Source organism: Leptopilina heterotoma, unplaced genomic scaffold (assembly GCF_015476425.1).
Source record: "Leptopilina heterotoma isolate Lh14 unplaced genomic scaffold, ASM1547642v1 Lhet_343, whole genome shotgun sequence".
Lineage (NCBI taxonomy): Eukaryota > Metazoa > Arthropoda > Insecta > Hymenoptera > Figitidae > Leptopilina > Leptopilina heterotoma.
The window spans coordinates 91,294-115,246 of record NW_025111029.1 but is presented as its reverse complement, the minus strand read 5'-3'; the positions used below and the strand labels follow the sequence as shown (position 1 = coordinate 115,246).

The window sequence follows — 23,953 nt, the reverse complement described above, 5'->3', positions numbered from 1 at the left end:
CGTCATACGTTTACGTTCACGTCGCTCGCGTACCCATGGATTGTGTTCTCGCCTTTAAAGATGTAACTACTGCCAACATTTTGGACATGTATCGCAACAGTGTAAAGCCACTCCACCAATATGTGAATTGTGAACACTGCACCGAAAAACACATCACCATCTCATGCAATAACCCTCGACCTGGTAATAAGTGCTCCAACTGTACAAAAGACCACAAGGCATCCCCTAAGGATTGCTCAGTTTACAAATATGAATTTGAAATAATGAGAGAGAGAGAGAGATATATCAATAACATCTCTGAGGATTTAGCTCGATTCAAATTACTGGAGAAAGGATGGAACAATCCAAGACGTTTTTCAAGAGAAAAATCTACAGAAAGTCCAGGGAAGGACCATCAAATGACACCGAAAGGTCGTCATGTAAACCAATCTACATTCGTACAAGACTTGGGACTGCTACACGGAGGAGAATTGGAATACAACTCACACAAAGAAAAACAATCAACTCAAACACAAGAAGAACAATCAGGATCTTATTGCAATAACTGAGACTTGGCTGACTCCGGACATAAATAACTGGCATCTAAGAGGATTCATTGCTATGAGATGCGACAGGCCGGGTCCATGAACAGGAGGTGGGGTGATGACATTAACCAAGAAAAATTTAATACTCGAGAAAATTCAATTCACGGGAACATGGAGCGGAGTAATGGATGCTATAGGATGCAAAATAAAAACTAACAATGGACCATTATACGTCCTGGCTGTCTACATACCACCAAAGAGAATGTTATACCACGGGCCAGACGGGTTTTCCCCAAATTGGCGCCAAACCGAAAAACATACTATGTGAATAGCAAACACCTTATTCACGTAATATAGAGCTATGGTGATGGCCTATAATGAGTCATCACTCAACTCATAGCTCCTTCTCTCTCGCACCAATGTCAGGCCACCCGGGCCCTCCGGTAACAATACAACGACCTTCGCAACTTTGACATAAAATCGTTGTGTCTCACTCTCTCTCATGTGTTTCTCTCTCGCACCAACGCGGAAGGAACCGACCACATTTTCCAGCGGTACAACTTTCTCCGGTTTTAAGCGTAGAATAAAAGTTTTTCTAGTTGTAAGTTTTAAAAATTATTATTCGCGTTGTTTCTTAGAATTAATTCCTTTATTTCATTTTATTTTTATTAAATTAATTTTATTTTTATTAAATTAATTTTATTTTATTAAATTAATTTTATTTTTATTTTTTATTTTATTATATATTTTTCTCCCGTTCTTATCAATATTCTTATTACCATTAATTTTTTTTTTATTATTGTTAATGTTGTATTACAACCCCTATGAGTACTATTATCATTAGTATTATTATTATTATTTTAGTACTATTACTATTATTCATATTATTTTGTTATTATTATTTTCAATATTATCTTCATTAATATTTTCATTACTTTGTCACGATTATTGTTAGTATTATTATTTTACGTTATTAGAATTAATACTGTTTTTATAATTAGTTTTAAGGATTTTCTGTAATAGTTTGAGATAAAGAAAGACGAAAAATCCATGCGAATCGATGGTTTTCATGAGTAATGCGCAAGGGCGAAAATTTCTACCCCTTCCATGGGGGCGCCAAAATATGGCGACCCTACGGGTATAAAAGGGGCAGCGTTTTAACCATCGCTCTCAGTCATCGATTTTCCGATTTTCCGGATCTCTCTGTGTGACACAAATAAAGTGAAACCCAAAAGAACAGTGACTTTCTGTGGTTTTAATCTTCCTGCCTTCCGACACGGTAAGCAATATAGCACTTCACCCTCACCTTTCACACACACTACACCAACGATCTTAGGCTGGGCCACGCCTGGCGCAAGACCGTTTGAAACAATTTTCAAAACACTTTTACACTTCCACGCCTGCACAAATCATAGGTTAAGTTTTACTTAAATGCATGATTGTGCATCCGTTCACACACACTACACCAACGATCTTAGGCTGGGCCACGCCTGGCGCAAGACCGTTTGAAACAATTTTCAAAACACTTTTACACTTCCACGCCTGCACAAATCATAGGTTAAGTTCTACTTAAATGCATGATTGTGCACCCGTTCTCACACACACCACACCAACGATCTCAGGCCGGGCGAAGCCCGGTGCAAGACCGTCCAAACCCTTCTGAGACATTATCCACCTACGCGCATGCGCAAATCATAGGAAGTCCTACTTGACGCATGATTCATCTCTACCACACGAACGGCCTTGGGTTGGGACCTAGTCCGATACCACGCCGTCCAAACACTACACTCGCCTGAAGAATGGACCCCCCAACTAACCCTAAACTTGCTGTGATTAATAGATGGGACAACACCGAAGTGAGAGGCAGTTACTGAAGAATCGGGCCCGCGGCTGGAAAATACAGGCGTACAAAAGCAAACAGAAGCTGCTCCGCCGATTGGAGAAGGCCTCCAACTCTGTAACCTCAATCACGAGCATCAAGGCGTACTTTATCGGCCAGGGAGCACCATCGCCGGAACCAGTCCCCAGTCTCACGGCTCCTCTCCAGGTCGCCGAAGAGTACCTCACTAGTCCAGGAGCGTCATCTTCGGAGCCAGCTCTCAATCCCCTGGCTCCAATCGAGGTCGTCAGAGGATACGTCGCCCCACAGGGAGTGCAGTTTTCAGGACCGGCCGCCGATACCTCGGCCCCCATCAAGGTCGTCCAAGAGGACGTCACCCGTTCCAGAGGACCGTCCTGGGGACCAGTAGCCAGGACCCCCGCTGTCCTCCAGGAGCTCGAAGCCCTTCTACAGGAGCTCGACAGGCAGCCCTATGTGGCTCCATCACCTCCACTGAAGTTGACCCCAGAGAAGAAGCCCCCGGTAACGGTGCACCCGCACCGACCTGCAAACCGCCCCCCGTTCATCGCACCCCGCACTGACGAGAACGTCGAGACCAAGGTTCCCGGCGTGTCTCACTCGGGTCCACCAAAGGCCCCAGGCGCACCACCTGCCCGAGTACTGCCCCGGATCCGGAGCATCGAGACGAGACCTGCCCAGGATCGGATTACTGTCAGTCAAGGGACCCCCGAGTGTCTCACTACCACAGCCGGCCCCTCCTACGCCGGCCCCACAGATAAGGTCAGCGAGACACTCTGTGTCGAAGGCCCCTGCCACCGGACCGCCAGAGAACTCAGGCCAACCGCTCGTCAAGGAGACTCCCTGGATTGGGAATATCGGGGTAAGGCCTACCCGGAGCTCGAGTACACCCGTCGGAGGACTTCCGGACGTCCCACCTCCACCACTGGCTCCACGGGCATTGACCCCGCTCGCAAATCTAGCCGTGGATCTAGCCCTGTCATCCGACAGCGACGACGACATAATCAGGTTGGACCTCGGCTCACCAATCAGGCGATCACCATCCCCGGAGATAGTTGAGTTGGCTTGCTTCCCGTGTACCTCCAGGACCTTGCCGTCTTCGACCCTTAAACGGGCCCTGGATCTGCCCATCTTAGTGGACGAGGAGACCGACAAAGAGAACCGGCGACCTCGGCCCCTATCAGGATACACTATCCCGAAGAAGACCGACTCCCTTCGGCCGACCAACGGCCCCCCAGTTTTCTCCCGACTTGGACCATCACCAGCGCACAAACGGGCTTTGGACTTACCCGTCTTACTGGACGACTCTGAGCCCGAGTCACGAAGTCGGCCCACCGCCCAGCGAACGACCCGCTCCACTCCCGTGCAGAAAAACGCCGCATTCGAGCGGTTAAAAAGGATTGCCGGACGGGCCCCACCGGCGCGGTCAAGGGCGACTCAACGTCGGCCCCGTCATTGACCTAAAACTTCATCATTGTATAAAAGAAAGAAGAATTTTGTGTAAGGGGAACTCTAAGGGGGTTGACAGAATATATGGTTGTTGATTTTACCTTGTTTGACTCATTGACTTTACCCCACCTCTAAGCAAATGAATTCTTAACTCCATTTCACCGTTCATTTTGTAACATTTTCCCATCGTCACTAATCCTCGGCTTACAGCTCGGCTCTTTGGTTAGTCGTCCTTCCCCAAACATGTTGGATATCACAATACGGCACACGACGAGTCCGTGACCCTCTCTATCACTCAACTTAATTGGGACTCGTTAGCTGACGCCCCAGAGGTAATTCGACCCTCTGATTAATGGTGGCCCCTCCTTTAAAGGTACCGAATAACAACACAATACTGCACACGACGAGATCAAGACCCAATGTTCGAGTTCCCCGATTTTCGCTCGGGATTTTACGATTGGACTAGGGCAAGAGGATAATTTTTAAGTGTGGACATCCCTTCACTTTCGTTCTGTGTTTCATTATCGCGTACGATCTTTCCTTAAGATCCGTATCACTGGCCCGAGTCTTCATTTAGAACCCCCCCCCAGACGCCTGTTTGGTTTGCACGTTAAAATTATGCTCGAGACGACGTGCTAGTGATACTAGTAATACACCCCCTCACTGACTTCTATTAGACTCCCCACCGCCCCCAATTGGGCACTAGGGAGACTCAACTGTCCCAGCTAGGGTATCGTTTTCTCCTTCGGTATCATCTTCACCCCCCCCCCCTAATACTGAGACTTACAGGTTTGACCGCTTCTGTCTAGTCCCTGTCTCATTTTTCTCTCCCTGACGGAGAAAGCTCATCGTTGTCCCTTCGCCACATCGACGGGGCAAAACTTGCCCTCTCCTTAGGACTGAGTCGACCGACCCCGGTTCTCCCGCACTCACGTGATTATTACTCCACCCCACGAACACCCATGTCTTCCTTCGGTGCACATCGTGGACTCTCCTAAACCCCTTTCTTGTGGGGTTTCATCATCACGCACACAGCCACGGACACAGTCGGCCATCCCCGACATCGCCTTCCCCGTCCCGGTACCGAGCGACACTACCGCGACCAAGTGTCCGTGTCCCACATCCATAATAACTCTTCATTCGGCGCTCATCGTCCCGCACGCCGGCACTCATCCGTATCTTCCCGTCAATCCATTGGCCCCCAAAAACTAACTACTCATCGGGAGGAGCATTTTCCCCCGTCCTCACTCACACTTCACCTAATACTACGCCCCGCACTCATCGGGGAAAGTAACAAGAAAAATCCAATTGGAACACTGGTCTGAAATTTTTGCGAGGATTCCTCCTGAGAGTAACGTAGTCATTCTCGGAGACTTGAATGCCCATACTCCTTATTTTCCTCCTTATGGAAGTAATGCATCCGGGAAAGCCCTACAGGGAATTATGGAAATAAAGAACTTAATCATCATGAACGACGGAATGAGCACGTTCGGCGACCCGTTAGATCGCGGAAGCGTTCTTGACCTTGTCTTGGTCTCGGCACCATTGGGATGTGTTTCGGAATGTTGGACGTCGCTGGACGACTATGGAAGCGATCATCTTCCAGTCGTGATGAACATATACATTAAATTTTCTGACGTATGTGAAAGCTCAAATAGGTTAAGATTAAATAAGGTAGATTGGGCCTTATTTAGCCAACTCTCGTAGCAATCCAGTGAGCAAATTCGACAGTCACACCTGATAACACCCGTAGAAAATTATAACAGATTCTCAGAATCTTTTATCTCCAACTTCAAGAAAGCTGCGGAGCATATACGCCCAAACAGGCAGGGAAAAAAATCGAAAAACAAACCGCTCTGGTGGACAAACTCCTGCGAAGAAGTTTATGAACGCAAAAAACAAGCAAGATTATACACGGGAATCGAAGCCGAAACGAATAAAATATTTTTGGAATGCAAAATAAACTTGTTCAAGGAATTATGCAACTCAATCAATCCATCGATGGGGACAAAAAGAATATGGAGTCTTGTTAAAGCATTCCAGGGAAAATACGCTCCAACAAAAAATTCTTCAAACGATCCTAATTCAGAAGAATTTTTAACCCTAAAGGAAGCTCCGCCGCTCGTTGTCCATTGCCGAACATAATTGATTTCTTTGATGTCCTGGGAGAAGTGGTCCCGCTGCCAGACATGACTGGCATCATGGATATGTTCGGTATTGATATGCAAGGTTTACACCTTGCCGTGGTGGCGGGGCTTTTCACTAAAGGGCAACCAAACAGCAAAAAACAGGGGCGTATCCAGGTGGGGTTTGGGGGGTTCACCCCCCCCCCCCAATTTTAGAAAAACATACAGTTAAAGTTTGAATTTCTAATTTTATTCTGAGTACACCTCTTATCAAATTCCATAACCCCCCCCGAAACTTTTTTGTGGCTACGCCCCTGGCAAGAAAGAATGAATTCACAAAATTAAAAGAAAGTACCTCATGTGAGCAGGCCGGAAACGGGAAATCTCACAATCGGTTCCAAGACTGATGCTCAAGTGCGCGCGGATTGTGGGGGCGCACAATTTCTTGTAGTGCCACGGGTGATCGTGGAAAGATTAGATCCACAGAACATCGTGGAAGGAGAAAAATGAGAAAAGGAAGCGCGTCGAGCCTTCTGAGTGTGTCAAGCTGCAGTAGCGGAAAGACCATACATAGCGCTATCCACTCAGAAGTAGACGACGAGGCGATAGAAAAGACTCGTAAGATATGCTCGCGGCTCAGAAAGGAGGAGGCGACTTGCCTCGACAAAATAGAGTTGGAGGTTGAAAGAGGCAAAAGTAAAGCATGTTGCAGCCGAAGAGTCGGACTTCGATTTAGCATGCGTTCTCAGCGGTGCGGAGTGTAACCGCAACGACCGTAAGACAAAGAGAGAGCGTTTCTATATAGGGGGCCGTACACATAATACGTCACGCGATTTTTGACCATTTTTAACCCCTCCCTCCCCCTATGTCACACTTCGTCACAAACCTTGACCCCCCCTCCCCCTATAACGTCACGTCACACACGTAAATTTTAATGTGAATTTTATACATTTGACATTATATATTATATCCTACACTCAAAATTATTGAATCAGTTAAAAATATTTTTTTCTGACAATTAGTTAAAAATAACTGATGTTTCAATACAATTTTTTTTGATTGATTCATTTAGTCACGTTTAACTACCTACATATCACCGAAACTTTCCTAAAAATTTATTAAAGATTTACTCGCAAGCTTCCCCACATAGCACAATAGTATGAGGTAAGGTTATGTTGAGTACTAATCGTAAGGCACATAAGGTTACACAATATTGCTGCGGTAGACCTGAGGTGAACTAAAAACTTCCGCCATGGAGGTAAGGTTACATGTTAGGGTGTGGTGAGTATATATGATAAGGCCATGGTAACCTTACACGTTAAGGTTAAGGTAACCTTACACGTTAAGGTTGATGTAACCTTACACGTTAAGGTTGAGGTAACGTTACATGTTAAGGTTGAGGTAAGGTTACATGTCAAGGTTGAGGTAAGGTAATTATTAAGTTGTAAGGTTGAGGTAAGGTTAAGGTAAGGTTGTGATAAATTTACCAGTTATGGAAAATATTGAAAAAATAATTAATAAATAAATATTCAATTAAAAAGTTAGTTTGTTGCTCCTCTCTATTTTGGAAACCTGACATGAAGCAGAAAATTTTGAAAACAAATTTGGGGGGACTGGGATTTGAACCCGGGATCGACGCGCATAAACCTATCATTCTAACTAACTGAGCTAAGTAGAGAACTGGTAGAAGGAAAATTAATATTGCCTTTAAGGAGTTAATCATCTTCTTGGTTCACCTTAAAGGCAACATTAATTTTCCTTCTGCCAGTTCTCTACTTAGCTCAGTTAGTTAGAATGATAGGTTTATGCGCGTCGATCCCGGGTTCGAATCCCAGTCCCCCCAAATTTGTTTTCAAAATTTTCTGCTTCATGTCAGGTTTCCAAAATAGATAAGAGCAACAAACTAACTTTTTAATTGAATATTTATTTATTAATTATTTTTTCAATATTTTCCATAACTGGTAAATTTATCACAACCTTACCTTAACCTTACCTCAACCTTACAACTTAATAATTACCTTACCTCAACCTTGACATGTAACCTTACCTCAACCTTAACATGTAACGTTACCTCAACCTTAACGTGTAAGGTTACATCAACCTTAACGTGTAAGGTTACCTTAACCTTAACGTGTAAGGTTACCATGGCCTTATCATATATACTCACCACACCCTAACATGTAACCTTACCTCCATGGCGGAAGTTTTTAGTTCACCTCAGGTCTACCGCAGCAATATTGTGTAACCTTATGTGCCTTACGATTAGTACTCAACATAACCTTACCTCATACTATGGTGCTATGTGGGTCGAAATATTTAAATGCAAAGTTTAGTGAAAATTGTGTAAAGATTTAAATATCCCACTTCAATAAATGTTTAACGCGAAACTTTCCTGAAAATATTCACGAAATTATAGTCGAAAATGTAATTAAAATGTTCAGGAATGTTTCAAGCTATATTTTTAAGAAAATTTGACGATAAACATTTATTGTAGTAAAAAATTTAAATCTTTACACAATTTTAACTAAACTTTGCAAGTAAATTTTTTGAAGTATGCAAGCAAATCTTTAATATACATATTTAGAAAGTTTCGGTGTTTTGTGGATAATTTTTCAGTTATTTTTTTAACTGATTCAGAAGCAAAAAGTCAGTCACTGCTGATTGTCAGTTAAAACCAAGATTTTTAACTGATTCAAATTAAGAGAATATATTATTTATCATATTATATTATAAATAATAAATCAATAGATGTTAAATAGGTACATAATAGATATTAAATAGTTTAAAGCATTTTTAACTTGTTTTATTTAGAAAAAGTGACATTGTCACATATAATTTCTTATAATCTTTGAATTTAAAAGATTGTGACGTAACACATGAGTTCACCCCCCCTCCCCCATGTCACACTTAGTCACAATTCTCAGACCCCCTCCCTCCCCCTAGCCGCGTGACGTATTACGTGTACGGCCCCTAGGCGTAATCTTAAAAGCGTCATAAGAGATGCTCAGAAACTGAAGCGAGAGGGTAACAGTCTAGAGGATCCAGATAACAAAATGCGCGTTGTGTGCTACTAATATCATCTGCACGCGTGCCGATTTATCCGCACTATGCGCGTTCACTGGACCACTCAGATGCGTCATCATATGCGATCCATAACTGTCGCATATTGTGATGGGCACATGCGTGACGGTATAATGCGAATAAATTATATTTATACTTCAGCCTTATTTGAATTAAATAAAAAGAAAAGATTATTGACATTAGTAATTTTTTTTAAATTAAAATGTTATTTATAAAAACGATTTTAATTTAATATTTCAGTACAATTTTGGAATTGAAATTGTTAAAAACTTCCAAATTCTTTTTTTGAGGTTATATCTAATACAACAAAAATATATATGTACTTTAAACAAATTAAATTTAACTTTCTTATTTTGCTGCAGTACTAAAAATTAAATCCACAATAATTCCTCACAATAATATCGCAATAAAAAACAATAAAAAATGAAATCACAATAAAAACTTATTTTGATAACACACCACAAACAATGCTGTCGCCATTATAAAATGTGTGATTGCCGATACGGGTGGTTGCGCATCATTAATTGCGTGCGTCCCTGCTGGAAGTAAAGAGATACAAAGAGATTAAAAAAAGGGGATAAAAAAAGATTAGAAAATATAATAGTTTGGAGATGCAAAATGGATACTTAAAAGAGATACAATTTTTTTATCTCTTTCTATAACTTTATATTTATATATCTTTTTATCCCTTCTAATCTCTTTATATACAGTTTTAGATATAGAAATATATAGAAAGAGATAAAAAATTGGGGATGCAAAGTGGTGAATTAAAGAAGATAGAACTTTTTAATCTCTTTCTATTCATACATTTCTGTCTTCCTCTATCCATTTTCACATCCTTTCTAATCCAAAGGAAAGTAAAAAAGGAGATACCCCTTATAGAAGAAATCGATTAATTTCAATTAAAAACTTTCTCTATTGTTGTTAATTGAGTTTCTTAATCGTGTTGTTTTAATTCATTACGATTAACTATAAAAAATTTGCAAGTAAATCTTTAATACATTTTTAGAAAAGTTTCGATGCTTTGTGAGTTTAAAACTAATTTTGGTTGTCTATTACTGATAAACATTTATTGGTTAAATATATTTACAATAAACTATAAAAATATGGAAGTTATAAACTCAAACAAAAACGTACAATCGCACAGTGCATAACACACGCTTTCTGATCTACGGATCTACTGACCCGACGCCATGACACATAACAGCTGGGAAGATTGACGCATGCGCGTATAAGTTTATGAGTATGTATATAGAAAGGGATATACTACAGTAGATTAGAAGAGATAATCTTATTATATCTCCTCAAATCCCCATATTCTTAACTATCCCTATCTCTTCTAAATGAAGTAAGGAGATAGAATATGGGATTGAAAGAAGATTAAAAGAATAACATTCGAAAAAGAAGAATGATAAAAAGGAATAAAAAAGGTTTATAGTTTTGCAGTCTCGCATTTCTATCTTTTTCTATCTCAATAATGGGAATAATGGTAATAAATAAGTGTTAATAAGATCCTACATAAAAAGCGATGGAAGGGTATAAATAGGATATCAATAGTTATTAAGAAAAGGTTATAAATGTGGAGAAAGAAGAGTATCGAGAACTTCTGTCATAAAAAGAGATAGAAGTTTATAGACAGGTTATTAAAAGGTATTGAGAATAGGTTATTAATAGGTATAAAGAATAGTGTCTATAAGGTCTAACATTGAAAGAGATACAAGGAAATAGACAGGATTTTAAAAGTAATAGAGAAAAGGTGATTGAAAGGGATAACAAAAAGTTGTAATAAGATTGTATATAAAAAGAGATAGAAGGGTTTAAAATGGCTATTAAAAGTTATTCAAAAAAGGTGATTAAAAGAAATAGCGAACAAGTTGATAAAGGTAGGAATAGAAAGGCATAAAGAAGTATAGGTAGGAGATTAAAAGTTATACATTATTCATATCTCTTTCTATATTAGCAATAGAAAGGGATTAAAAGAGAAAAGGTTTCTATCTATTTACTTCCAGCAGGGGTATTAAGTGCAGTTCACTGCACACGCATTCACAGCATTCGCACTGTGGATGGTAAAATGCGTATGGATTGACTCTTCTAGCGAGTCGCACTTGTGAACGGAACATGCTTATCATTTTGTATCACAGGCGCTTACGAAATGCAGTTCACAACACTCGCATTATTACCAGCGTCACAGACGATAGTAAGATGCGTATATGAACCGACTCATCTGGTAAGTCGCAGTTAGTGCAAGAAACATGCGTTTAAATGCGACGCACGATTGTTATCTGGGGAGACTCGAACCCAAACCGATAAGAGGAAAAAGCTCCTCCAATGGAAACGGAAGTACCAGATCCAAAGATTCCTCAATTGGAAAGAATGAGGTCAAAAAGATCCGCAGTTCTAATCAGAGTCGGTCAAGGATTAACGTATGCTGACGTTCCACAGTGGGCCAGGTAACCCGAAATGTTGGCCAAAATTCATAATTCCTAGAATATCTAAAGTTTACAACAATAAATTATGTTACTTAAAGTTTTTGGGGTCGCTGAATACGAATCTCAAGTCAGATTTAAAATATTCAAAATGGCGGATCCAATATGGCGGATATAAAATTTTCAAAATTAATAGATTTTGATAAAACTTGGTATTTAGGGGTTTTTGAAATCGCTAATTACGAATCTAAAGTTAGATTTAAAAAATTCAAAATGGTGGATCCAATATGGCGGAAATAAAAATTAAAAAATTAATAGATTTACATAAAACTTGGTATTCAGGATTCTTATTTCTTAAAGCAGATTTAAGTATTTGATAATTGCTGATAAAATATTAATTAGAAAAAGAACTAATTAACAAACTATTCGCTCTTTGCCGTACCCGGAGTCAACGAACGTGGACGTGGCAAATTTATGACTCCTTTCTTTGTTTTTTTTATTTTTTTTGTTTTTTAATTTTTTTTAATTTTTAATTTTTTTAAATTTTTTTTTAATTTTAAAAAAATTTTTTTTAATCCCCTCTTTAGCGCTTTTGAATGTAATTCCCATAGTCCCCACCAGGCGTCCAAATAGACGATTTTAGACGATAACGGTCACATGAGTAGGCAGAGGGTTAAAAAACTTTTTTTTGCTTTTTTATTTTAATTTTTTTTATTTTTATAACTAAAAAAATTTTTTTTGGTCTCTTTTTTTATCTCTTTAAGATAAAAAAGTCCTATTTTTTAAAATTAAGTTTCCTCGCTGGACTCTTCGCCGGAAAGTTCTAAATTGTCCAAATAATTATGTGCTGCAGAAAGACTAATGTCGATGTTTTCATCAGATGATTCGTCTTCAGTATCTGATTCAAATTCAGACTTTACGGAATTATTGTGAACAATTTGTGGTTCTGAAAGTAACTCATCTTGTACAGCTTTAGGAAGTGTTAACTTTTTATTCTTATTTAGTCGAGATTTAAGACTTAATGTCGATACTATAGGATCTGAAGTATCCATAGTTCTATTAAATAAATCTTCGAGATTATTTTTTCGACTATTTTTTCAACAATGAAATCGTTTATACGTCCTGTAATCCTTGTTTCTACTTTCAGAACCTTCTTCCCAAAGCATTCCTACAGGTAAAACACTTTCCTTGATAATTTCTCCACCATGAATTAGTATATCCTGTGTACTGAAGAGGGCATAGGATACCAATTATAATTAGAGACATATATTTTGATCATACTGCTGTTTGTAAGTGGAATATCCTGAACTGCCATCGAATCCCCAAGAGAAAATTAAATTGAGCTTTAATTTAGTACATTGACTTTTATCAATAACATGCAATAGAACTTCTTTTTGCATTTCACTATTCTTGAAGCAGTATGATTTAGAAGAGCTTGGAGAAGAACCTCAGCTGTAGTATCATTGACTTGAATACATTCTTTTGGGGGCCTAAGTTGAGATTTTACTTCACGAATTTCATTATATGATGGCCATATATTTGCTCCAGATTCCTTAGATTGTAAACGTAAATCGGTATAAGTTGATTTTGAAAGACTGTGGTCTAAACAAAAAGAAAGGGCTTCTAACGGAGTCTTTTTCTTTAAAACTGAAGATTCTTTTGCTGACGATTCTAACTTTAAAATTTTTGCAGGTGATTCTGAATCGACTAATAGTTTACCAAGAACACGTTTAAGGCCGCAGTCCCATGGCAGCGTTCTGCGTTGCGTTGTAATGAGAGAGAATGCAGCAAACGTATATTTGCGTCTTTTTCTCTCCCATTACGACGCAACGCAAAACGCTGCCATGGGACTCCAGCCTTAGGTCTTTCGGTTTTGATTTATTCGCTGCATAAGAAGAAATCATCATTAATTTCTGAACGTCATTATTATGCTCTTTGCTAATTTTAGCAACTTCTCGACGTTTTGAAAGTTCAGACATAAATTCAAAATCAAGTGCAGGTCGTCCCACATTTCGATCCATATTTTTTTCTGTTTCATTTGTAATTATTTTTAAATCAGGAATTTATTTATTTATTCTTTTATTTGAGTTTTTATTTAACTTGTCCTTTTACAATTTTACCTTTTGACCTTAATATCCCTCCCACACCAGCTAACATACTACCGATAAATAAGAAGGAAGAGACAGACCCATACAACAACCCTTTTTCGGAAGAGGAGTATAGAAATGCACTGCATCAGTGCAATAAACAATCGGCTCCTGGAATCGACCAAATTTCATATGAGGCGATTAATAAACTACCTAAGGTAGGACATATGATCACCTTATATCAATATTCAACAGATGTTTCACTAATGCAAGATACCCGAACTCCTGGAAAAATGCGTTAATAAAATTTATTCCCAAACCGGGAGGCAAGAGATATCGACCGATATCCCTAACCTCCAACATGGGTAATTTGTTGGAGAGAATGGTTCCACGGAGACTCGAACATTTTACAGAAAATAGGAGATTAATACCCTACCATCAATATGGATGTAGGAGAAATCGCTCTGCTGTTGATTGTGTCACCGTTTTAGTCGTGGATCTGATGGGAGCATTTGCTGCTCTACTTGCGTCGAGAATACTGGAGGAACTGATGGCGGTGCATTAAGATTTATAGAAAGATTCAACACCTTCTACCAGCGGATGTAAAAATATTACAATACGCAGATGATACTGTACTCTACTGTAGATTCACGGAAAAAATGAGGCGATGGATTTATTCAAAGAAGCTTTAGATAAACTAATACCATAGTTAATTTCCCTCGGACTAGAAATCGCCCCATCAAATTGTCAAATTTGCCGAACCGGCAAACTACGCTGGAAATCCGTGAAATGGATGCCCATACAGAAAAGGAAGACGTTCAGGATGTCCTGGAAAAAATTTCTACGGTACTACCAGGAAACAGGAAGGTGACGGTCCTTGGACCAAATAAGCGAGGAGTAAAACTCGGTATCGTCATCATCAGCCAAAACAACGCTGATAAGCTGGAGAAAATTCGTTAGAACTGCCATAGAGGAAGCAAAGAAGGGTTTTTCAATGACAAAGAGAAAATAAGGTCAGAACAAGAGCGGCACGGAAGAGTCGCGTAAGCGACTAAATGGGATCATTCATCTGCGAAGTCTGAAGCCGAAAGGTAGTTCCATAGGTGGATAGAAGATTCGAAACCCAGGGGAATCAAGCAAAGATTTTTAGTCGGTATTGGTAACTGCCTATAACAGGTATTCAAGGTTTCTTTTTTTGCTTGCATTTTGTGCTGAGCTCAACATACCCCAGCGCAATAGGAGTTTCCTGGGCATGAAGTTAAAAGCATTTCCCTCTTCTCCGTGAATAAAAAAAAAGATAATTTACCTAGATCCGACAAGAATTCTGGTTTCATATGGACTAACTAAAAAATTCCATTATAGTAAGAAAAGGATGAAGATACGTCGCGTAATATGGAAACTTTTTCTAAAATCGATTTAACCCCGTGAATACCGATAATTATCAGTTAAAAGTAACTACTGTAGGTACCCGGACTCCATCTGCCGATCGAATTCCCAGCAATTAAAAATCACATCATTACAGCATTCAAAGCATCACGAGTGTCATCATCTTCACAGAGCCCCTGGCGAATACAGGTAGTCTCTTTCACCTGTAGCAATGCTGTGGAATTGTTTCTTCACCACAGGGTACTTCCTGGGTTAAGAATCATCTTTACAGAATACCAAAATAAATAAATATTCATTCCGGTATTTTTTTATTAGACAATAAGGGGTTCTAATATTTTAAGGAAACATTTTTTGATGCTTTTGCATAAATAAAACAATTATTTAATTGAATCACATTATTTTTTATGTGAATGTAATTTAGATCAAATTAGTAACAATTTTTAGTTAGAGTTCTATTGATTTTACTTTAATGCTAATGACTTTTAATAGACTTTACATAATTAATGCAAATTTGTAAAATATGAGAACATAAAATCCATAAGGTTCGTGACATTTTTATATTTTTGTACTTTAAGGTTTAAACTGATGTAAATAACATTATTTTTTGTAAAAAAATAACACTATTTATACTAAGCACAAATTTTCTTAAATAATTACGTCAACTATCGATAATTTTTTATTTTAAACTTTATATGTAGACAAATGTGATCTTAAAACCACTTTAATGCTTTAGATTAGAAAATAGATATGGATTTAGAAATCAATATTTAAATTCCAGGGCCCGGAAAAATGAAAAAAGGGTTTAAAAACTAAAAAACTTTTTGTGTCCTCAAATTATTGAATTCTCATTATCAAAGTAGTTTTTAGATCAAATCTGTGTTCAAAGTGTACAAATTAGTAAAAAAAAAATTTTATGGAAAAGTGCAAAAAATTTTTTTTGTTAAATGATAGTCATCTCCTATATTATAGGTTTACTTTTTTTCTGGATTTAAATAGTTTTAATTGGTCGATGCAATACATACAATAATTTTTCCTTTAGAAAAATAAAAACGTATATAATACAGTTATTTATATGTAATTTTATATTAAAGTCTTTGTGTGTTCCACTTAATTGAAAAAAATCACTAAGTCAAAGTGTACGACGAATTATACATGTGGTTTAAAACAGCCAATAGGGAGAGCAGAAGTTATGTTGCGATTGATAGACTTACATATTTTTCAGATGATATTCTATAATGTACGTGACTTTTTCGAAAGTCTTATAAAATTACAATGTTATTTATAACATTTGTAGGGAAAGGGAATCAATTAACAATGCAACTTCATTTGTCCGCGTAACTGGAGAAGTGACTAAAAAACATTTTTTACATTTTATAATTTCTTTGTGGGTATAATATTCATTTAGGTTTTACATTTAAATTACAAAAAAAGCGTAATACTGATCACTTTTTACATTAACAATAATATGATTCAAAATAAAAAAATTGCTTAAGGAAAAAAATCGTACATAGACAATTGATTCCTTTGCCCCAGTCGCGAGAATGAAAATTAACAAGGTGAAAATGACTAAAAATATAAGATCTTAGTAATACGAAATTGTGAGTCAATAGAAAATATGAGTTTACCGCAAGTTTGGAACTAAATTATTAATTATATGATTAATGAATTACATTGGCAGTTGTACATTTTTATGTAAGTCATTATTTCTGTATTTTTTGAAAGGTGACACTTGCCTGTTCTATATAATAAATTTACAGCTTATTCTAAAAAATAATGACACGTGTTCTCTCATAAACTCACAAATTCGTCTAACTAAATTGCGGGGTTTTTTTAAAATTGGGGTTTTCAAAAATAGCACAATTGCCTCAGTTTTTGAACACTTTTGTACAGTTTCTACATTTAAAAGAAATTGTTTTTCTTGTTGTATCTGGCTTTCGGCATCATCATAAACTATAAACTTATTAACTTCTTGTAACAAACAAAATATTTTCGAAAACTAAGGCAGCAATCTTACAATGTATTGGTTGAATTCTCTTAAGTAACCTAACTTTAAAATCAATTGCAATAATTTAAATCAATCAAAAATTTGCAAAAATATTTTGTACTGTAAAACATCGGTTTAAAACTTTAGGAAAATGAAAAATTTAATTTAAATCTTGTATGAATTTAGAATACTGCATGTAGACAAGTTTATTATTCGGTATTTTTGAGTGGAGGTAAAAGAAAAATACTTTTACGGTATTCGATGAACACTTCTGTTTATAAAGTTAGATTAGCTAATAAAGTTCATCCCATGCATTAAAGAAAATTTCATCTTGTGTGCTTCTAATATAACGTCTACTTTATAAATACTATAAACAACTAATTGAGAGAAAATATTTCGCCATCGTCAGGAAAGTGGTTCGCGTGTTGTGTTTGGAAGAAATAAACAAAGCAGACCGCCACCTGTAAAAAATTATCAAAATTTAAGTAACATAATTCATTTGATAGTTGGTATTTATATGGTATAATAAAATGAAAGAAACATTCAACAGAATTCAAATTAAATGACTATTTACTATTATAGATAGAGCTGCTCACGAGATAAAACAAGTCTTGGTCGTGTCTCAATATTTATAGTAACGAGATGTTACATACGGCTAACATTGTACTGGACTAAGCAATGACATAGTTTTTACTTTTGATTAATTTATTAATCGTCATAAATTATAAGAATTACGTCATAAATATAAGGATTTTTGTAACGCAGAAGGTAGGTAACGATTCGACGCAACACATGCAATGAAAATTGAGTTGGATCTTTGTTTTTTGCAGTTGGAAGTGGAAAATCTGTAAATGCCTGGATTTAATCCAAAGGATATGTGGGGATGACCGTTCTGGTCGACCCACTAAAAACCACTTCTGTCTTATTCTGGAACTCTTGATCCACTTGCACCGTCAGGCCTTGAACTTCGCAAATGGTAATCCCATTGAACTGATCCTTAACTTGTCACTAATCCACTCAAGCCCCCATTATTTTAATAATGAAGGATTCAATATGCCTTCAGGAGTCCACGTTTTGAACCTTGGTAGACACCATGTTATCGACGTTTATTTCAAAGCCAACTGAGTATGCTCCGCGTCATCAACTACAGCATCACAGTAGGCGCATTTTGCTTCTCTCTTAATCTTGAACCTATGAAGGTACTATCGAAAACATCCATGACCTGACAACACTTGTGTCAGATAGTAGCCAACTTTTCCGTGCTGAGTTGGATAATTGGTAAAGTTAAATTATATGGTTAAACAACAATTTGTTAAAAGCACATCTAGTAACGACTTGTTATTTAATGATGAAGATTTCACAGTAGCTGTCTTTTCAGAATTCAGTAATTTATAAAGATAGAAAGATCTTGGTTAAGCTTCATCTATCTGAAGATGTGCAATAATTAAAAGTTTTTTGCAGTGCTTGGAAGACGAAATAAGTGAATTGGAAGAGTGATAAGAATGGGTAAAGAATGTATTTAGGCAGATGGAGTGAAGTATTGTGTGAGGGAAGATACTGATAGAGTGTTTCTGTAAATAGTTATAAGGATTTTTATGTATTTTGTTTGTATTATTGTTTGTTCAGAATGTTTTCCGATTACCTCGAGATATTTATAAGACCGCGACTGAGACAAGACTTGTTAAATTTTTCTTTCGTCTTTTGAGCAATCTTAATTATAGACTATTATACAAAATGTTGAATGTTTATTAGTTTAACAATAATTGCTTCGTATAAGTTCATAATCATTTATTAAAAATAATATTTCACATTACTTACCTATAAGTAGAGCTGCAACTATGAAAGTGGGAGCTGGACAATACATATCTAGCAGCTGAGCTATGACGATGTTACCGATGATACCACCAAGACGTGCAGCTACCATTGAAATTGCAATACCGGTAGCTCGTAGGTTCGTTGGAAAGACTTCAGTAATTAAACAATCTAGAGCTGCATTACCACAACTAATAACACCACTGAATACAGCTGAGACTATTAAATTTTGGAACTTGTTGTATACAAAGTACAGTCCAATAGAACACAAACCTGACGACATGGTACTAAATACTGAAACAAATTAATTTTCATAAGTTTTGAAATAGAGTTCCAGTAGTCTATAAAGGATTATGAAGATTTAAGGTTTCTCCATAGATAAAGAATAGTATGTTTAAAATTACCTAAGAAAAATTTGCGACCAAGACGATCCATTCCAAGAACGGCAACGATGTTTGCAGGAATGGCTGATGCAACAGTAATTAATGACTCTAAGAAAACCGATGGTCCGATTGCGTCTGAACAAAAGTTTTCATCACTATATGAACCATGATTAACAACATAATCGGTTACTTGGCAGATAGATGCATCCTGATTCGGGTGTTTTTTACTATATTCATCGAAACGATTAAATAATTCAGGAAACCACATCATTAATCCATAATATCCAATATGAAATGTTAAATTTATCGTAATCGAGATGAGAGTAAAACGAAGAATTGGTGAGATAAAAAGCTGCTTACTATTATTCATAATATCACTTAACATAATCTTGTACTTATTTTTTTCAACAATCTCTGTCTTGATTGCTTCTTTCTGTTTCAAATCATCTAGAATCAGTTCTTTTACCTGAAATATGCATCGATATTAAAATGTTATTAAATTCAAATAGAAAATAAGTATATCGTTACTAAAAAGATTAAATTAAGATAAAATTACCATGTAAGTTTCGTGGCTTTTGCCAGTGTTGATTGAATAAATACTACGAAAAATGTTTAAAGCTTCTTCGTATCTTCCACGGGAAAGTAGATATTTAGGAGATTCTGGAAGTAGCAGAAGAAGTCCAGCCACTATGAAAGAAGGAATGGCGCATATCAGCAAAAAGATACGCCATGAGTTATACTTAAATGCTGATCCGGAGAAACCAATATCGTTGGGAATAATCAACCACGCTAATCCTAAAATATATTAAGACACTTTAAACTCTGCACGGAAGTTATCTCATTACAGTTATCATAATCATTTTGTAACAGTATTGAAACATATAAAAATTACCAGCAACGAAAAGATTTCCCAGCGTCCAAAATGCTGCCATAAAGGAAAGCATCGAACCTCTTTTAGCTTTTGGCTGGAACTCTGCGAAATATGACCAGATAACTGGTCCACTGCCGCCAAGACTAAAATTATAAAATAAAACTTTGAATAATTACTTCAAATCTAAGTCAACTATTCTGTAAAGCTATCGATAGAATAATTGACAAAGGTTCTACGGAATGTGTAAAAACGAAAAATACTTACGCAGCTCCATTAAGAAATCGAAAGAACATAAATAGTTCATAAGACTGGCTGAAGCTGGAGGCAACAATACATAATGCATTCATAAAGGATATGGCAATAAGGACTTTGCGACGACCTAATGCATCGGCTACTGAGCCCCATGCATAGGCGCCTGCCATCATTCCTATGAATATTATTGAATTGAGCCATCCTTTCGCCTGAGTGTCAAGATTGAGGTCACATTGTGCACTCGGTAGAATAAAGGACATGGAAATCACGTCCATTTCTTCACTCGTACTAACGAACCCGCATACTGCGAGCAGGAAGTAGTGAAACTTGCCATATTCTACAATGAAAAAATAAAAAAGTTATATTAATACATTTTTCAACTTAAAAATATATTTTTTTGTTTTAATTAAAATTACTTGAAAAAATGTCAGAGGAGAATTAAAACGACATTCTAAATTGTGCGACATACCATTGACAGATATTCATCAATGGTATGTCGCACAATTTAGAATGTCGTTTTATAGTTTACCCTCATCAAATATAGTTTATTCGACACCTTCAGATAGTTTCCTTAAACCTATTGTGTCACGTCATCGCAACGTATTTTATATTTATAAAATATTTTGTAAAGTTAAAAATTGAATCCTTATTTTTCTGGAATTAAAGGAATATTGATTTAAAGTCTTCACCTTGATAATGTATATACCAATTATGCATCTGTATTTCGTCACCCTTCTATTGGGTCCTCACGTGTCTGATACAGGAGTTAAAAATTAAAGCAATAATAACAATCTGATTCCGAAATTAATAAAAGTCGGTGGTATTACTACGTAGTATCCCCTTGCAAAAGAAACCTATAAAAGGTGACACCCTTGCCGAATTCGACAGTCCAGAAGTCAGCATCGAATCAACTACCTGTCTTCATCGTGCCATTCCAGAAAACACCTTCAAGTTAACTAGTTGTGTACTGTCATCAAGTGTCTTCTTCGAGTTAGTCAAGAAAACGTCTTCAGGTAAATAAAATATTACAAACCAGGCGTCCTTCACCGAATGCCTTATAAATAATCTCATCTATGTAATCGTCTTCCTTACGAATTTTAATTTATTCCAGTGTTTCAAATAAGACATCTGGATCTGTTTGCTCTCTCCGTTGTATAAGGATTCAAATAAATTGTCATCTACTAATTTGAAAATACCAGTTCATTCCTCTTTCGTACACCTGTCCCTTAAGATCAGAGCCTTCTGCTCTGTGAATAAATCAGGTATGAATCACCAATGTCTATGTATATTATTATAAAGAAGATAAGTTCTGATCGTTGGGGTATGGCGACCACTAATGCTTGGATAACCCCTTTGTGTACTCTAAATTACATTCCTGTATCCGCGAACCCTTCGACAAGGAAAGGATTTCAGTTATGCTTCTAGTAGCGATAATGGACTCTCCAAAGAAGAAATAGTCCATAATGTATTCACGCTCCCCCATAAGACAGAAAAACGTGTATCGAGGTTAAGTTTTTCACTCCACACTGATGTCAATTTAGATCTCTTATAATTCCTAAATTATGCTTATGATACCTCAAATCCCCATGATCAGATAACTGTTTGCGAAATTCCACTTTTCTCCTCAGGTTTATATTGGTTCCCATAAGTGGTTTAGCTTGATTGCAACCCCTAATAGTCTGTCCTTTGGTTGTTCCTTTTGTTGTCAGCCACTGTTTGATTTCTAAGGCCAAGCATTTGTCAGAAAGACCAATTGGAGGTTCAGAGAACTCTATTTATTGATACTGTAATTTTCAGTGCCATGAAGATGAATCGAGACGTGTCGATAAGGAAACTGATAGAACACTAGATAAAAAATGATGGAATGCTATTTGTTGGAGGTGCAACTATATTTGCGAATACGATATTAATGCCTTGAAGGGTACAATGATAATTTGCCTAAAGTTTAGTTTGTTTACAAATTTTCTCTTTATTTTCTATTTCTCTACCTGAGGTATTGTTCTCTCTCCTTATCGTTCCATATCTCTCGCTCTCTCTTTTTCTTGCATCATATCTTCCACCCCGTTTTCCCTTCCTTCCTTTCCAAATAATTTTGTGACAAAAACTGGAGGGGATGAGGATAGATTGAGGAGTTAAACGGACTGACGAAAACGACAGAGTTCATTCAGAAGTTGAGCTGCTGACATGAGGGGAGATTTGAGATGGTTGGATCGTGGAGTGCTTACAGTAGGAGAATAATAATTTAATGTGTTAATTTCTGCTGCTGGTAATTATAATTCCTCTTAAGAGCTGGGTTTGGCTTCCTACTGCTGATGAATCCTCTCCCTTTTCTTAAGGTAAGCAACACTGAATCTGTCCAAAATGCGTCAATGATGCAATATTGCATTCACCACAAATGCGTTTTCATTCCTCTGATGTCGCACATTCAATAAAATACAGTCCTGAAGATTCGCGAGAAACTGACATGAAAGTAAAACATCAGGAGACTAAAGATAATCAGAACTGCTGATGTTACAGGACCGACAGGATAACGAAAATGCGCATTGCTTCATATCAGTTGCAAGTTTAAAATTCAAGGATTCTGAAGATGTCCATGAAGCCAGTTTTGGAGTAAAAGCAATTAAAGGAATGGAGAATTCTTGGATTGTAGATGTAACATGGTGAATAATAGGGATTTTTTTTTCGAAAAATTTGATTCGCCGCAAAAAGGATATGTATATTTAGCAGATGACGATAAATTACTTGAAATACAAGAAAAAGGATCGGGAACAATTAACTACATTATAGGCAAGGACAAAATCATATAATAAAGAAGTATTGTACGTGCCCCATACACGATTTTAAACCTTTGCTAAATATCCATATTCTAGAGATTTTAATTGGTGTTACATGGAAATAAATTCAAAACAAAGTAATGGTAAAACACTTTTATGTAACTTTACACAATTAATTTGCATCAGTTGATGAATGCAAGTTAGTTTCAAAAACAATATTAAGAAAGTGAACGATTCTTAGAGAACTCTTCCAAATAATGGAGTAGTTGGCCCAAATATTCTACTTATAAGCTTGATAGCGCTGACAATTCCACCATGCAAAATAATCAAATGGCTTGCAAAACCTGAAACAAAAAATTCAAAATGGTTCTTAATCTTATAAGTGGTGTTATCGTCCATACGTCAATTAATTCATTAAGTTGATGACGGTATCAACTTTTCTGTTGATATTAATATTATAAATCAATATTCTGTTAATTTACTTGACATTTTCTTAATATTATTTTATATTTAACGACGATATGGGCCATATGAACACTTATAAAGAATAAAAATCTTTTGAAACTTTTCGCTTATGACTCTGCATTATTAAAAAAGAAATTATTTGTTAATTTTTAATATTTTATTAATATTGTAAAATATGTTTTTTTGTATATAATATAAATAATTAGATACTGTAGCAGAACGATTTAAAATATTTGTAAAAACGATTTAAAACATATATTAACTTTGTAGATCATAAAAAACTGATTGTTAGATTCTTCAACATGATACTTTATTTAAACAAACACTTACTTGATTGTTTTTACACAACCCAAAAGTTACATTGTCATTTGTTATCAAGAAAACTATATTCTCTTGTGGAAGAATTTCCGGAAATTAACGTAAACCACTTCCGCAAATCCTTCTGTATGGCTTAGAACAAGTAAGTTCTAGTTAA

At 36.7% G+C, this 23,953-nt stretch overlaps 1 protein-coding gene across 6 annotated transcripts in view; it reads right to left on the bottom strand.

The window, feature by feature from the left end:
* Window positions 1-15,600: 15,600 nt before the first annotated feature.
* The window catches only part of LOC122505147 (synaptic vesicle glycoprotein 2B), a 68,643-nt gene continuing 60,290 nt past the window's right edge, over window positions 15,601-23,953 (bottom strand). For all 6 annotated transcript variants that reach the window (XM_043616621.1, XM_043616615.1, XM_043616619.1 and 3 more), the window contains exons 5-10: window positions 20,252-20,576; window positions 20,009-20,130; window positions 19,673-19,911; window positions 19,138-19,582; window positions 18,740-19,027; window positions 15,601-17,382 (exon numbers count right to left, since the gene is read on the bottom strand). In XM_043616621.1, coding sequence (XP_043472556.1) covers window positions 17,327-17,382; window positions 18,740-19,027; window positions 19,138-19,582; window positions 19,673-19,911; window positions 20,009-20,130; window positions 20,252-20,576 — 1,475 coding nt within the window. In that variant the 3' untranslated portion in view covers window positions 15,601-17,326. The remainder of the gene's footprint in view (window positions 17,383-18,739; window positions 19,028-19,137; window positions 19,583-19,672; window positions 19,912-20,008; window positions 20,131-20,251; window positions 20,577-23,953) is intronic.